The sequence below is a fragment of the Hippopotamus amphibius genome, chromosome 8 (assembly GCF_030028045.1).
Source record: "Hippopotamus amphibius kiboko isolate mHipAmp2 chromosome 8, mHipAmp2.hap2, whole genome shotgun sequence".
Taxonomy (NCBI): Eukaryota; Metazoa; Chordata; class Mammalia; order Artiodactyla; family Hippopotamidae; genus Hippopotamus; species Hippopotamus amphibius.
Window position 1 is genome coordinate 58,040,586 of NC_080193.1, and position 16,097 is coordinate 58,056,682.

General features: G+C 33.2%; 1 protein-coding gene across 1 annotated transcript in view; it reads right to left on the reverse strand.

Annotated features, from left to right (window-relative positions):
* Window positions 1–16,097, reverse strand: part of LRP1B (LDL receptor related protein 1B) — a 1,778,947-nt gene that overhangs the window by 98,753 nt on the left and 1,664,097 nt on the right. The window contains exons 73-77 of the mRNA XM_057745031.1: window positions 13,827–13,952; window positions 12,965–13,102; window positions 11,381–11,515; window positions 8,120–8,239; window positions 6,289–6,530 (exon numbers count right to left, since the gene is read on the reverse strand). Coding sequence (XP_057601014.1) covers window positions 6,289–6,530; window positions 8,120–8,239; window positions 11,381–11,515; window positions 12,965–13,102; window positions 13,827–13,952 — 761 coding nt within the window. The remainder of the gene's footprint in view (window positions 1–6,288; window positions 6,531–8,119; window positions 8,240–11,380; window positions 11,516–12,964; window positions 13,103–13,826; window positions 13,953–16,097) is intronic.

Below are 16,097 nucleotides of genomic sequence, written 5' to 3' on the forward strand. Positions count from 1 at the left end.
AAGGTTAACTGGAACGACTGATACTGTTACCACGTAGAGAAAGGTTTCTCAATTCTGGCACTGTTGACATTTTGGTCAGGATAACTCTTTGTTGTGAGGAACTGATTTTTGCATTGTAGGGTGTTAAGCATTCTCCCTGGCCTCTACTCAGTTGATATCAGCAGCACGCCCCAGTTGTGACAATCAAAAATATCTTCAGACATTATCAAATGTTCCCTAGGGGTGAAAGATCATCCCCAGTGGAGAACCATTGATTGTAGAACCACTGAGTGCTCTCTGATGTCTGCTTCCTCCGTGACTCTAAACATTATCAAGGTCTTTTAATGAATCTTTGTCTCCAAATTTGTTGAACACTTCTTTGTCTTCCTTTTCTTGATATTTCAGCATTCTGAAGAAATGTAACCCCAACTTCTTTTTCAAAACACTTTCTTCTCTTAGTTTCTGTGACTCTACATTCTCTTGTTTTCTCCTAATGCACTGGTCACTTTTTGTCATCATTTTAATCTGGCTTCAGAGTTTGGTTCCAGTTCCTTCTTTACTTCCCTTGGTAATCTAACCAGGCTTCATGGTTTTAGATATCTCCTCTATCTTTCTATTCTTTAATGTAAATCTCTACTCCAGAGATCTAAGATAAAGCCTTGAATATATCACTAACTACTTGACATCTTACTTGGATCTCTTACAGGTGTCAGACTTAACGACTAAAACTGAACCCACAGTTTACCATTTTCAGTATCCATCAAGTTGCAGAATCCAGAAACTCAGGTATCAGACTGGAGTCCTTCCTGTCCTCATTTTTCACATTCATTTTATTTGCAAACATCTTTCCTTAAAATTCTACTCACTACCTTCCATTTCATTAAGACTACAAGAGTGCAACACACCACCATTTCTAATCGGAAGCATTGTCCTCCTATGTGGTCTCCTTCTGTACCAGTCTTTTCTCCACATAAAAACTGAAATAGTTTTCTTAGATAGAAATAAGATGGCATTACTTCCTTCTCATCTCTTAGGTCTTAGCTCAAATCTCTTCTCTTCAAATGTGCCTGTATTGATCATCTTACCCTAAACCTACAACGTTTAAGTTTTTCTCTCTAAGTCCATTTTTTTTATTTCACTCAGTACACCTTTCAAAATTGGAAATATTTTTGTATTTATTAGTTTACTTAACTTTGTCTGTGTTCCACAGAATATAAATTTCATGAGGACAAGATTCTGTTATCTTTATTATATCCTAAGAACCCAACACCAAACCTAACAAAGAGAACTCTTTGAATAAAGTGTTGGGTATGAATGAATAAAACTTGACTGGTTCACCTTAAAATGCTATACAGTCTGATCAATAACTTAGTATTATTAATTATATAATCATGTTTTATATGGTCTTATAAGATTTATGTTCAGTAAAATTTTGAATACTGATCACAGCTGTATCAGAACCATTAACTCTAATCAGTCTGTATTACTGAGTGCGTCTTATGCAATCAACAATGATCAAGCCACAAAATGATAGTTTTAGATCTCTTCCAAAGTAATCATAATAAATGGTTTTAGTTGTTGACTGGTTTGAATAAACTCAGATGGTTTAAAAGTATTCTTGTTAAGCAAGTATAGACAGTTTCAATTTAGAATTTAAAGGTGGTCATAAATTTATAAAAATGAAGAAAAATTTTAAAAAAACTATCAATTTTTACCATGACCCAAATGTCCTAAAACAAAACTTTGAAGGTTTGCTAAAATTTATACACAAACACGCTTATATGTGCATGCATAGGCATACCTATAAATGTGTGTGCGTGTGCGCGCTGAGTGTGCCCGTGCGTGTGCACATGCGTGTGCATGCGTGTGCGAGTGTGCATGTGTGCATGCATGTGTGTGCGTGTGTGTACGTGTGTGTGTGCATGAGATGTACACACAGACCTATATATTGGGTTTGAGGTCTATAGCTAGGCCTCCGGTTAAAGATTGAAATGTATTAAAGAAAACTTAATTGAATATTTTGTTAAAGCTTTTCAGAAAAAAATGGTCTAATCAACTTTTTGAGAAAAAATATGATTATTAATGAATACAATTATAAGCAAATTTATTCGGAACATTCGCTTTTGCATAATGGAGAATATACCAAAGATGGTATCTCATATTCACGTCTCAAAACCAGGTAGATCAGATGAACCATTTGTCTTGCTCAGGAATATTTAGCTCTTTAATGGGAAAAATTTAATCTGTATATTTAGTCATTTGCATTTTTCTAAGCATTGACCTAATTTACAGTGCTTGTCATCATGCATCCAGCATTTCATACTAGAAATGATAAATGGCCAGAAAGTATGTATGATTGTTGAAAAGCACTATCATATTCTGTTCTGACTACTAAAATTCAAATTCAAAAATCTCATTATGCTTTACATATAGATTGAATCATGTCAGTCTTTTAAGTTTTAAATTATTCAATTTTCTTAAAGGAAAAAAATCTATCCATTTTGTATAGCTCAGGGGGCTAGAAAATCATAAGCAATTCTATCTATAAATAACTTAGTCTGCATTTGAAATTTAAATTTGCAATCCGAATTACTATTCCAACCATTTTCACAGATTACAGAAGAGAATTCCCTTCATGATTTCTAAAAAAAGATCATGTTTAAAACCAGCTTCCTTTAGAATGGATTTCAGTTAACATTTAGTTGTCTGAGCAATATTCTTCTGATTTCTGATACAGCATACTTTCTGCCCTTTACTGAAATGAAAATCTTCCAATGTTTTTAGTATTTGTGGATATGCTTTCAAGATATCCTGCTATCACATGGGTAACTCCTACCATTTGGTTCACTGAAAATAGGGCTATAACTAAAGTATCCACAGTTTGATTTGTATATTTTTCTTTCTTTCACCTATTGATTCAGAGATAGAAATCAATGTACTATATTCAGCTCAGGGAAAAATCTTAAGTTTTGTTTTCTGAGGAGTGGGGAATTCTCAGGTCACTATGATTTAATATTTGTGCCAAAACTTAGAAGATGAAATAGATTGCATGTTCATTAAACTAATGGATGACTATCTGGTGACTGTTAAAAGAGCAAATATAATACATTGCAGGGAAATTCATGAGGGTAAAAAATCAATTCTTTATACACAAGATGGATTTCAGAGAAAGAAATAAAAATTGTTCAAGTAATAACTGGATAGACCTAAACTATGTCACAGATTTTTTGAAAATCATACATATTTACTATCTGGAAGGAATTTTAGAAATTTTCTACTTCAATAAATTAGTTTTCAGATGAGTATGTTGAGACTCAGAGACATAGTAAGAATCTCAAGTTAAATTCTGAATTGTGTGACCATACAGCTTCATGGCCATAGTTAAATCATCTAATCATTCTAGAATGCACATTGCTCATTTAATTAGGGTGGTGAGAATGTATTTATTCCATATTTATAATACTGAGATATCAGGATTACAAAAAGGTTCAGGAAGCAAAGTAAAATAATTGTTCTTATCGGTGTAGCTTTAAGTATTTTTTCAATATATATAATGCACTGGTTGGAATTTCTAAGGAATGCTTAGTGGTTTAGAATGTGGTGCTAAAATTCACGTCTCAGAGGTTCCAACCTTATAAACATGACATTCAGTTAGCTGTTATGGGCTTCTAGAAAATGTACCCTACTGTTACCCACTTTTCTTTCTATTGAATACTGTTAGTCATGGGTAGGTCTAAGAAGAGAGAGAGAAAAACAAACACATAAATAGAAAGTCTAGATTACACAACACATCTTATTACTTCCATTAAACAACTAATGAAGTCTCAAATCCTATTAGAAAAAGGCTAATCAATAACTTTACACTGATAATGAAAGACTCTATACCACATGAATAAAATTTAAAATTAAAATATGTAAAATATATAAATAAAATATATATTGATACATTTACATATGTGAATGTATAAGAATAAAAATGTAGCTATTAAACAAGTGTGGCTCCAGGCCTATGATAAACTGTTCGCTAGAGGCTACTGATTGTATTTATCCATCTCCACAAGGACAAAGCTAAAAACTTATCAAGTCATTTTCACTGATAATTATATAAAAAATAGATATATTTTTATTAACTATCAAATTCAGACAAGAGTAATTTGCAATTACTTTTTTTAAGAACTTTTATTGAGATACAGTTAATAGACAATAAACAGCATATATTTAGAGTATACAATTTGGTATCCCAATCTCCCAATTCATTCCCCTCCCCACCCTCCCCACTTTCCCCACTTGGTGTCCATGTTTGTTCTCTACACCTGTGTCTCTATTTCTGCCTTGCAATCCTGTTGATTTGTACCATTTTTCTATAGTCCACATATATGTGTTAATATACGATATTTGTTTTTCTCTTTCTGACTCACTTCACTCTGTATGACAGTCTCTAGGTCCATCCACGTCTCTACAAATGTCCCAGTTTCATTGCTTTTTACAGCTGAGTAATATTCCACTGTATATACGTACCACATCATTTTATCCATTCATCTGTTGATGGACATTTAGGTTGCTTCCATGTCCTGGCTATTGTAAATAGTGTTGCGATGAACATTGTGGTATATGTTTCTTTTTGGATTATGGTTTTCTCTGGGTATATGCCCAGCAGTGGGATTGCTGGGTCATATGGTAACTCTATTTTTAGTTTTGCAAGGAATTGCCATACTGTTCTCCATAGTGGCTGTATCAATTTGCAATTACTTTTTAACATGAGACTATGCATTATAGGGAAGAACGTTTTGCCACTCATCATCAACAACACCAGTCATCATCAGCATCATCACCATCACATATCATCATACCATTCTGTTAATCTATACAGTACTTATTGTGTGCCAAGAACTATTAATACTAATACAAATATTGTGTGTGTGTGTGTGTGTGTGTGTGTGTATTCCTCTCTAAAACCTCATGAAATGGAGAGCACAGGGAAGCTAAGAGCAAGTAAGCAACAAGAACAAGATTAAAATGCAGGCAGTGTATCTTCACAATATATACTCTTTTATCACTTCATTAATGAAATTGTATCATAGCAACAATGTTTTTGCAAAGTAAATTTCTGTTTTAGAGTTAAAAAAACAGCTAAAACTAGTGAAGACTGAGACAGTCTTTTGGTCTGATAGGAAGAAAACATGTGAGTAAAGGAGGGCAGAGTGACCCACTAAAGTTCTTGGCTCTGTCCTTGAACTATCCTTAATAGAACTAGAGCTGTTGTATAACACTGGGTTTGGGGGAAAAGAAGTTAAAGAAACAACTCTGTTATATATGAATTTTTACTCAGTTAATTTAACCTAATCTGAATTTATAAGCTAATATAACTTCTTTTAAAGCCAGCTTATTGCCATTTGCTACTGATAAAAATAGTCTTTCAGATTTCCATCAAATGATATGCATGGAGTTCAAATCTTTATGGTAGATACCACTGTAAAAGGTAGTGAAGACTTCCGTATAGGTATCTCTAATTCTTTACAAATACAAAGCTTTAATTATATCTTACTGTGATAGTACTTGGCTATTTGGTTGTATGCGAATGGTCCAGCCTCCCCTCCTACCCCATTAAGTATTTATCTGTTATTTCTCTGCCGGGTTACTTTAAAATATAAAATACACAATAAATCGACATGCCCTAAAATGAAAAAAGATAACCTACAACCACAAATCTAAACAAATGTTCTAGTTTATTTTTCTCAAAAGGAATAACCATGATAATCAATGTCTCCTTCATACCAGCAAATGATATTGCTCTATTTTGGATGTTCCCTGAAATATAGTTATTAGGAGTCAGAAGAAATGACTATAGTACTGAATTGATCTCTTGCCGTAGAAGCGAAGTGTATTTCTGATATTGTTAAAAATGAAAATTTCCATGTATATTTTTTAGTTTATTTTCTAATATATAAACAAAGTGATGGTTCCCAATATGATCTCATGATGAAAAAACCCTCATGTTCATAATATATTATTAAATACTATAAAATATAAAAATTCCTAGAAATGTTAGGTCTTATTAATTACCATTCTTATATAATTACAGAAAATGTATTAAAAGAAAAACATAACATCATGCAATTAAAATAAATTGTATGCAACCATGAGAATAGATGAGTAGGGAAATGTTCTATTTCTATATAGGGAGAATATTGGGAGGAATCACTGACTATATTAATTACCTCATAATCAGATATTGCAATCGATAAATTTAAAAAAACAGGGAAGTGGGGGAAGGTATGAGCCTTCAAATACTCATTTTTATTTACTTACAATCAAGCCACTGTTTGCTTGCCTTTTTTCTCTGCCATGGATCCTTTTGTAGAAAATCCCGCCTGGATTAAACTGAGTACTCCAAATAATCATATCTCTCTGATAATATACATCCATCCCTGTTATCCTTGAATTATGTTCAATATGAGAAATTTGTTGATGATCGCCACTGTAGTTGAATGGATATATAAAACCCAGGATATCAGTGTCATTAGCAATGTAGAGAACTTGATCTTCAGAGCCTGGAGATTATTATGATAAAATACAAAAATAAAATAAATTTCAACTAATGTAAAAGAAGCAAATATACTTTTAAATTATGTTGAATTGTTATTCTAAACAGTTTCTTGCTCATAAATAAACTGGCTTTATACCATCTTTTAGTCTTCATGACTTTTTTCTAAAACACACTTAATGAAACATTTCTAAGAGTTATTAATATAGGTTTTCTTAGGTCAAAGCTTACCTTATGGCTAGAAATTAGGTATTTGTAGTAGATATTCTTTTTATGAAGAGGGGTTTTTATTTGGTAAGTCACAATACCCTATGATTTAATGCTTTGTATCTGAATATTCAAATACCATGTTATGTACTCATTAAGCCTCAGACGTTTCTGAGCATTTAGTTTATGCACCTGAGTGATCTTTACCTTAGGCTAAGAAATAAAAATTATGAGATAAAGAGTCTTCTTCTTCTAATATTCATATATCTCAAATGTTCTTTTATTTTTATTATACAAAGATATCAGTATTTACTACATTAAAGTGCCATAATCTCAATATTTTCTACAATCTTGCTAACTGGAACCATGTAGCCTGAAGTTTTGACACTATAATACAATACTGATGTCATTTGCATACTGAGACAAGTAAAACCCTAAAGTGAATCCTGAAAATATTAATTAAAACATTAATGAAGGCATAAAGAAAGATTGAATTGCATATATAATATCTGCAAATTAAAAAAAATAATACATGAATTGTAATTCAGCTCTATAGGTTCAACAGCGCTCACTTAGTGAATATTTACTATGTGATAGGGGCTGTGTTAAGTCTTTGACAATTTACCCTCTCTTACAACAACCATGGAAAGTAAGATTTAGGCCTTCCATTTTACAGATGAGGAACTGAGGCTCAGAGAGTTGAATAACTTCCCCAAGTCCACACCATCAGAGAGATGCCATGCTGGGATTCAAAAACAAGTCTGTCTAATCCTATAGCCCATCCTTGATTCACTATATCATGTTGCTTTCCTCTTATAATAACTGTCTTATTGTTAATCATGCCCTGTAGCCAACAATATTTAAATTATAACATTATTTAGTAAAAAACATAAAAGCATTAAATTCTATACCTAAAAAAGCCTCAAATACATATGTCATTTAATTTTTTTAAAAAATGATATTCATAAGTGGAGGAGGTCTGAATTTGAAAACATAATTTTATTTTAAAACCTTTTAAGTTCTTACTCAAAATTTCATTCTCCTTAAAATGCTAACCTTTAATTTAACCTATTGTTTTTATCCCAGTAGTGTAATGATTCCTCAGGTATACTGAGAGAATGCCATAAAGAAAGATACTTCATATTCTATTACATTGGCTTTTAAACTTTTACCTCCTGACAAATTGTTTCAAACACAAATGTTTATAAAGCTTCCAGATTAGATTAAGAATGATAATAAATAAATTGGCCAAATTAACCAGTATTAAAAAGAAATTTATTTTATATTTTCAGGCATTAAGCCATTGCTAAAATGAAATATGAAACATTTTCCCCCATAAGATGTTTATGGCAAATTATAATATTTTAAATAATGGTTATATATCTTTACCTTTTGCTATGCAGGTATTATTTCTTTCTTGGAAATTCTGGTCACACACACATTTATATGATCCTTCCATATTTATACATTGGTGGGAACATGTGCCAAACACCAAACATTCATTAAGGTCTAGAAAAAAAGAGCTCAAAAATAGCATCATCATACCCCCAATTAGTAATTTCATTATTTTCACATTTCAAATATATTTTGTTAACTTCAACTTACTATTCCTATTTCTTTCATTGTCTTTTCAAACTCTTAAGTCTGTGACTTGCTACATAATATTTTCTGGCCTTAATTTTTTCACTATTATGACTCATCAGTTGTTTGTGCATTGCTTCTTAATCCACTTAACATGTTGAAATATCCATTTCAAACTTCCCTAGTATTTTCATGCACTCAAATAAAGGTTGAGGGTGCTGATTACCTACCTCCATACCTTTACATGTTGTACGATATTCTTTTGTCCTGTAATACCCTTGCTCACCTTTATGTAGAGAATTTCTACTCATCTCTCAAGAGTCACCTGAAGTAAAGCTTTCCTTGGTCTCTCCCAATATATAGTAACGATTATCCATCTCCTAGATTCTCCACTCTTCGCTCTCTTGGAATTTCTCTCTTATGCCAATGTTAATACTGTATTTCATATATGTGGTCACATATTCATGTCCCCTACTTGACTGTCAGTCCCTTGGGATCATAAATTAGCACTTATTCATTTTTTTTGGCCAGCATTTTGCACAACACCTGGCAAAGAATGAAGATCTAGATACATGTCTAACACCCTTCTGGCTTCATATATGCAAAGTGACTATGTAACAGGAAGGGCCAAACAAATTAAAAAGCAAGCAAACAACAATGAAATGCTGAATGCCTGTTAACTATACATAAATCATAAGTAATAAGTAAATCTTAGGCAATATTCTATGGCTTATCACATGCCTCAAATTTTAAAGTTTTAAGCAGAGCCAGTATTGAGGTCAGATGATTCTGGTGAATTATCTACTTTCTTTTTCTTTACCTCCTCTACTTCTGCTTTCAGTCAGCATAATTCCTCTGTCCCCTTTATCACCTATACTTGCCCTAATTACGTAATAAATCTGTGAGATAAATCCTTCTCCTGAATTAGAGGAATTTAAGGATAAACACAGCAGTAGCAATTTTCTCTTGTTTAGCACTCAGCAGTGTTCCAAAGCCTCAATGGTAGAGATAAGGCCTTTCCCAGGGACATTTGTGAATGACAGTGCCAAAGCGTAAACTCAGGCTTCCTGATTCTATTGTCTCTACTATGATGCTTTGCCCAAGGTGAACTTAAGCACTCTCAGGAGTGCCATCTGCGTTTAATTGAAATATAGGGTAAAGAGATAAACTGTATTTACCTGTTAACAAATGCTATACCAGGGATAAGTAAAACATATGCTATCAGCTCTCAGCCATCAAAAAAGTACCACAATAAATATTTTTTATTTGTTTTGGTGCCTGTAACTTTGAACAGGGAATTATTTGTTACTGTAGTTTCTCTTTGAGATGAAATCAAAAGAAACAAAAATTTGCATGATTTGATAAAATCTCAGTTCCCTCACGTGGCCCTGTACTGGCTAGAATCACCATTTTCTCCTCATCTCTATAAGCATACCTATGTCGGGAGCTTTTGAAGAGAATGGAGTAATCTCACATGCGTCCAGTACCTAAAACAGTACCTGGCATACAACAACTACTAATCCATTTCTCTCATGATTGCTGTTCCCTTAAATTTTCTTCCCTTAGATATTTTAACTGAAGTGCTTTGGCTTAAATATCAAATAGTGATTTCTTATGTTCTTTTTGAGCTACCTATAGAAAGGACACAAAATATTTAAATTCTTTGGATTATAAATCAATGCAATGTCTTTGCCCTTCTCCATACCAAGTCAAATTTCTTTTCTCTACTATCAAAACTTCATTTATTACATGAAGATATAAATTTTATTTGAGTTCAGAAATTACTCATTTCCACAATAAAAATACTGGATTCATAGTGACTTAAAGAATGTAGCTTGCAGGTTATATTTGCCATGGAATATAACTAAAAATAAAGAAAAATTCAAGATCAGATTTTCTAAATTTAGTAAGCATATATAGGAAACAGAGCCCACTATTCACAAATAAGCATTATAAAATTAATGTTATTTGAAGGTAACATCTTGAAGAGATTTTTTTGTGTGTGGGTGTGTTTATATACAATTGACATAAAGTGTCTGGAAAAGAAGAAATAATCTAATCTTGAGAAATAATTTGCTTTTCTTTTTATTAAAACAGAGATATTTAAGTTGCCAGTTTTCAGTGTTCAATGTTAATGAATAAATAAAATGTCATGAATAATCCAAACAAGTACATAACTCAAAATATACGTATATATGACATGGCTACAATTATTTCCCCTTTGGATGAGTATAATTAATTTTGATAATTCCATTTTGATTGACACAATATAAAATCACTTTTATTTACCCAAGAATAACAAAAGGAGACAACAGAGAAGAACGTTGGCAGGTGAAAGCATTTTATGACTTGAATTTGCCCTGGATAAGCCAGACTTAGTTTAGGTTTGACTCTAATCACAATAACATCAATTTTAGTGGAGAAACGGGCAGAAAGTGCATCTAGGTCTGTATTTCATGGCTCTGTAGTTAAAGCCCTAGTGTAAATTATATTTAGATATAACTTACTATGAGGTTCTGGCTTCCTTACATGCTCAGTTTTTAAATAATCACAAGTAAGTTGATAGAGATTTATTTAAATCCTGTCTTTGAATTTTAGGAGACACTCTTGATAATATAAAGGACTGTTTAAGATGTGGTGTTAGGACAAAAGCCCACAATTCTCTAAAAGCTAATTACCTACTGCACTATTGCAAATGCCACAACTCAAGAGAAATGGGTCATCATAAACATGTTCTTTTATGATGTGCCTCTAATTCTTCAATAGTTTCTGAACCAGCAATTTCGTTATTTGCATTTCAAAACAGAATTGTAACAACACAGTTGAAATTCCTGCAGGTCTGAATCTGCTATAGAAAAGGCTCTGTAAGCCTCAGCAATGGTTAGCTTAGCAGTACAAACAAACAGGCTCTTGACCCCAGGGACTTTCTCTCTCATAAGTAAAATGGTATCCCGCAGATATGCACCATTCTGATGAAAATCAATCCCCGTCATCTCACAATTTAGCAGCCTTGGGAATCTTTTATAACCTAAAGATTTAAGAGCAAGCTGTTGAGGAAATGTACTATACCTTCACACTGTCTGTTTTTCATGTTTCTCTGAAATCCAGGCTTACAGCGACAGAAAACAGATGTTTTTATTTGATTACAATATGCGTCATCTCCACATGGATTCCCGTTACCTTCACAGGTATATTCAGAGGGAGCTAAGATTTAAAAATATGATCAAAATCAATATAACTCTAATTCCTGCAGTGGGAGTTTACTATTTTTCTTAATTTGAAATTACATTTATTATTCCGTATATAACTCTTTTTGAATGTATAAGGCTATGTTCTTCTCTCTATATAAGCCCTCATTTCTTATAAAGGGATAGAAGCAGATAAAAACCAAAATCACTTACTTTGAGGATAGTTTAGACCAAGCTGCCAACAGCTGATATTTACAGCTACTTTCCAAAAGGAATTCAAGAATCAATGGTTCTGATGACAGTCTACATTTACCAAGAGTCATATTCTTCTCTAAGAACCAAAACATTTCCTAGAAGCCACCTAGAGATGTAGGCATCTATTGCTAACTTAAACTTACTATTCAGGAACTCAGTCAGGGTACAACCTGTTACCCAAGCAAGAGGTTAAATCATCAGTTGCTAAACACATATGGGGAGCAACATGTGAGTGTGTAATACACTCCAATGGATATGGGCTGCAACACATGTTAGGACAGACTATGTGTTATTTGTACTTTCCAACATAGTAGCTGCAATTTCATTGCTTTATCTCCAATTCAGGAAAATATTTTAGAGTGCAAATAAAAGAGAGGGACATTATTATAGGGGTAACATTAAATTAGCTTTATTTTACTTAAATCCAATTACTGAGAAATATGAGAACCTTAATTCTCGGAATTATAACTATTACTAAACCCCACTGATTCTTGGATATTTTGTAATTAATTAAAATACACCAGTGTAATTATACCATGAATGAGATATATATGGCTGTACCCTGGTGGATACTGCTTTGTCATCCAGTGAGGAACAACTTATGTATAAATGAGAAAAAATGAACTTAAGAGGTGGATTGGTTTTGTCACTTTTATAAGCAATCTGAATTTAGAGTCATAAGCTTAACTATTTTCCTCAATATGGAAAATGAGATATCAAACAAACACAAAATTATTAACAATCAAGGTCTTATAACTCAAGCTTCATGGTACTCTAACTGAATAAAATAATGATGTCTTGAGAATGGCTCAGCAATAAATTGATTTTAAAACATTTAATAAATTATTAAGACCTTTATCATCAACTGAATATCACTGTTTGTAAAATTCAAAAACTATTACATTTATATTTTTAATATTAAGGAATATAGATTTCTTTGCTGATATTCAAAGTCTGTATTTGGATACTGAGTTCCCAACGTCAGCTTTAACAAGGGTACTCACTGCAACATCGACTTGTCCTATCTCATATTTTCTGTTATTAATTTAAGTGATATTCTAAGGTTACTTTGGCAAAGGCTTTTTAAAAAGTATTACTTAAGCATATTTTGAAAAGCAATCTTTTCTCACAGCAGTAAAGAAAACTTTAGTCATGTTGAAGCAGAAATTGAACTTGCGTGTCGCTGCACTTTAACAGGAAACAGACTCACTTATTCTGCAGCCTTGTTCATCTGAACCATCTCCACAGTCATCAAGATGATCACACTGGAGGTCCATGGGGATACATTTTTTATTACTGCAAGCAAACTCATCTTTTTTACAAGGTCTTGCTTTATATGTAAGCTTACCTATGGCATTATTAAAAAAATGATCAGCGCTTCACAGAATCAAAACAAATTTCTCGAGACTGTAACACATTCAAGATTTTGCTAAACACGATGAAAAACGTGGATCCACAATCCTTTATTTGAAACTCTTGGGGTCAAATGAAAAAAAGTTCTGAAATTTTGGATTTTGAGAAAAATAACAGTGTATTTATCTTATAATAAGTAACACTATATTTCTACATGAAAATGTTTGAATATTCATCTTAAGTGAGATTTTTTTTAAAAAGTGATGTAAACTACCTCAGATTGGTTCAAGGCAGGGTCTGTCACCAATGGTTCTGCCACATATTTTAATAGCTTTCAGTTTTTTGAATTTTAATCTCTGAATTGTGAAAAAGGGATTGTGTACACCTACATACAATCTGTAAAAACACTTCCCCCCAAGAATATGTTTAACAGAATATTTTAAACCACTAGATTGTTTCTCTCATGCAGTACTTTCTGGAATAAAGTACCTATAACCAATGGAGATTTACAGACTTGGAAAGACTCTGGATAAAGTCGCACAGCTCTACTATGCAAATGAAATGTTAGTGGATTATCTTTATACCCTGTCAGAAAATCAAGTGCCTGAAAACATACCCTCAGACATGCCATATGAAAATATTTTTAAAATTTTTTGAGCCATAAAATCATCACATTATCTGTAGCTGTCACTGAATCATTTCACATTAAATGGATTTACCACCACAGGGATCTTCATCTGAGTTGTCCCCACAGTCATCAATCCCATTGCACACTTGCTCAGGCTGCAGGCATATTCTGTTATTTCTGCAACTGTGAGGTCTTGTGGGTGGGCAAAGAAATTTTTCTGAAAAAAAGAAAAAACAAAGCAGCTCCTTTGGGTACACTGACTTATGAAGAACCATCCTTCTTTCATCTTCTTTTTATTTTCTTCCTTTTCAAATCCTTAATCTAGCTTTTCTGAGTATCTTTTGGTGTGGAAATTGCTTACGTAGATACTAGAGAAATGTGTGATAATAGAAGCTATGATCCTAGTTTTTTATGTTAACTACAGAAAAGAGTGCACAGCTGAAATGTTGAATAAAGTAAGAAAAAGAGCCAAACTTCATGGTCTTATTCCCAAATGCCTTATCTTAGCTGACTTCCCTTAGTGTACCAAATTAATTTATGCCCACGGTTTATACAACATGGCAGGACACAGCTATCTGAAAGAGCAATTTCACACAGAATAGAGCTTGAGCAAGCATATGTTACAGATCCAAAATTGAAAATAGGTCATTCAGCAAAAATAAAACAGCCCAACAACACTATAGCTGTGTTTCTTACTCTCTGTCTCCATAAACAAATGGGTTGATATGTATTGAAGGTACATAAGATGATCTTACTTATTGTGTGTGTGTGTGTGTGTGTGTGTGTGTGTGTGTGTGTGTCTGAGACTTAAAGAAACAATGAAAGCCAGGGAATTTTACACCTGTCCTTTTCATCACTACCAAATCTGAAGACTTCTACCCCTAAAGTAGAAAACATTTCTAATGTCATTTCATCCTCACATGTGGAATACTCCAGAGCTCTATCGTTGGTCCCCTGATAGCCTCATTCTTGAATTCTCTGCTTAGATATTCTCATTCATTCTCATGAATTTACTTGACACTATACTCTGAAGACTTTCAATATGCTATCCAATTCTAGCATTTCACAATTAATTACAGGACATTCCCTTGAGAATTTAAAATTCAACAAGTTCAAAGCTCAATTCTTTAACATCTTCCCTTCACCTCCTTCTCCTCAAACAAGCTCTGTCTTATTTCCATAGTTCAGTTAGTGGCACATCATAGCCACAAGTTTGGGATTATTCCAAATGCATCCTCTCATTTTGCTTCAACTCTTATTAGTCAACAAATGCAGTTAGAATTGTCCCCAAATTTGCCCTCTTATCTCCACGCATCCCAGTTACAACTCCAATAGCGCAGACCTTCATTATCACAGAGAGGACTGCAGCAGCATCCTTAATGTCTGAGTTTCACTGCCCAACCTAAAATCTTCCAAAAGCCACCAGAACATTAATCTGACCATTTCTTACGTAGTTATTCATCACTTCCAGAATAAAATTTAAGATACTTTACATGGCATAATAGACTTATCATTATCCGGTCCATGCTACTCCTACAGACTCATCCCTTGTCACTCTTAGTATTCTAGCAATATCACTTTATTAGCTCCTTAAATATGTCATATTCCTTCCTGCCTGACTTCCCTGCTTTAATTAAAATCTGGTTCTCACTCTGAGTAGAGTTCCTCCCCTTTAGGTTTTTTAGGAATGTCTCTTAAATTGCTCAAACCTCATGTTGTCTCATATTTGAAGACATCATAGTTTCCTACTATGGTTTCCAGAACTTTGCTGCTATGTATTCACATTCTACTTTTTAAAATAAACTAAAAGCAAAAACTGTTATTTTGAAGGCCAGGCATTTGGTTATATATTTTTTTCTTATTGCTATTTTTTCATCAAGCTTATAAACATCATTCCGTCCCCAATTCACTGAAGATTATAATACCTTCCCTCACAGTTATTTCTCTCCATGCAAAGTATTCCAGCATCCTAGGTGACATCAACATCCATATGAGAAAACCCTCAATAACTGCACCTCGTAGCTTCCTGGATTTCTCATGCCAAATGTCTTTTTACTCTAATCCAACTAGGCCACCCATTTGTCTAGAAAGTGGTAGACATGGGTGGATTTCAACAAATTTATCTTAATTCAGCCAATGACAGTTTCTGTTGCTTGCAGATAAGAAACACCTACTGATACAGCTGGATTTGCTATTTCATCTGATTGCTTCATTTACAAAGCCACTGATTTTAATGCTCCAAGTTCTGACCACAATCCCCAATTATCCAACTTCTTAATTCAACCAGTCTCATTAAAAACGCTTTTTTCAGTCTTACCTGAAACTTTATCCCATTGATACGTCTAACTGTTCCCTATTCACC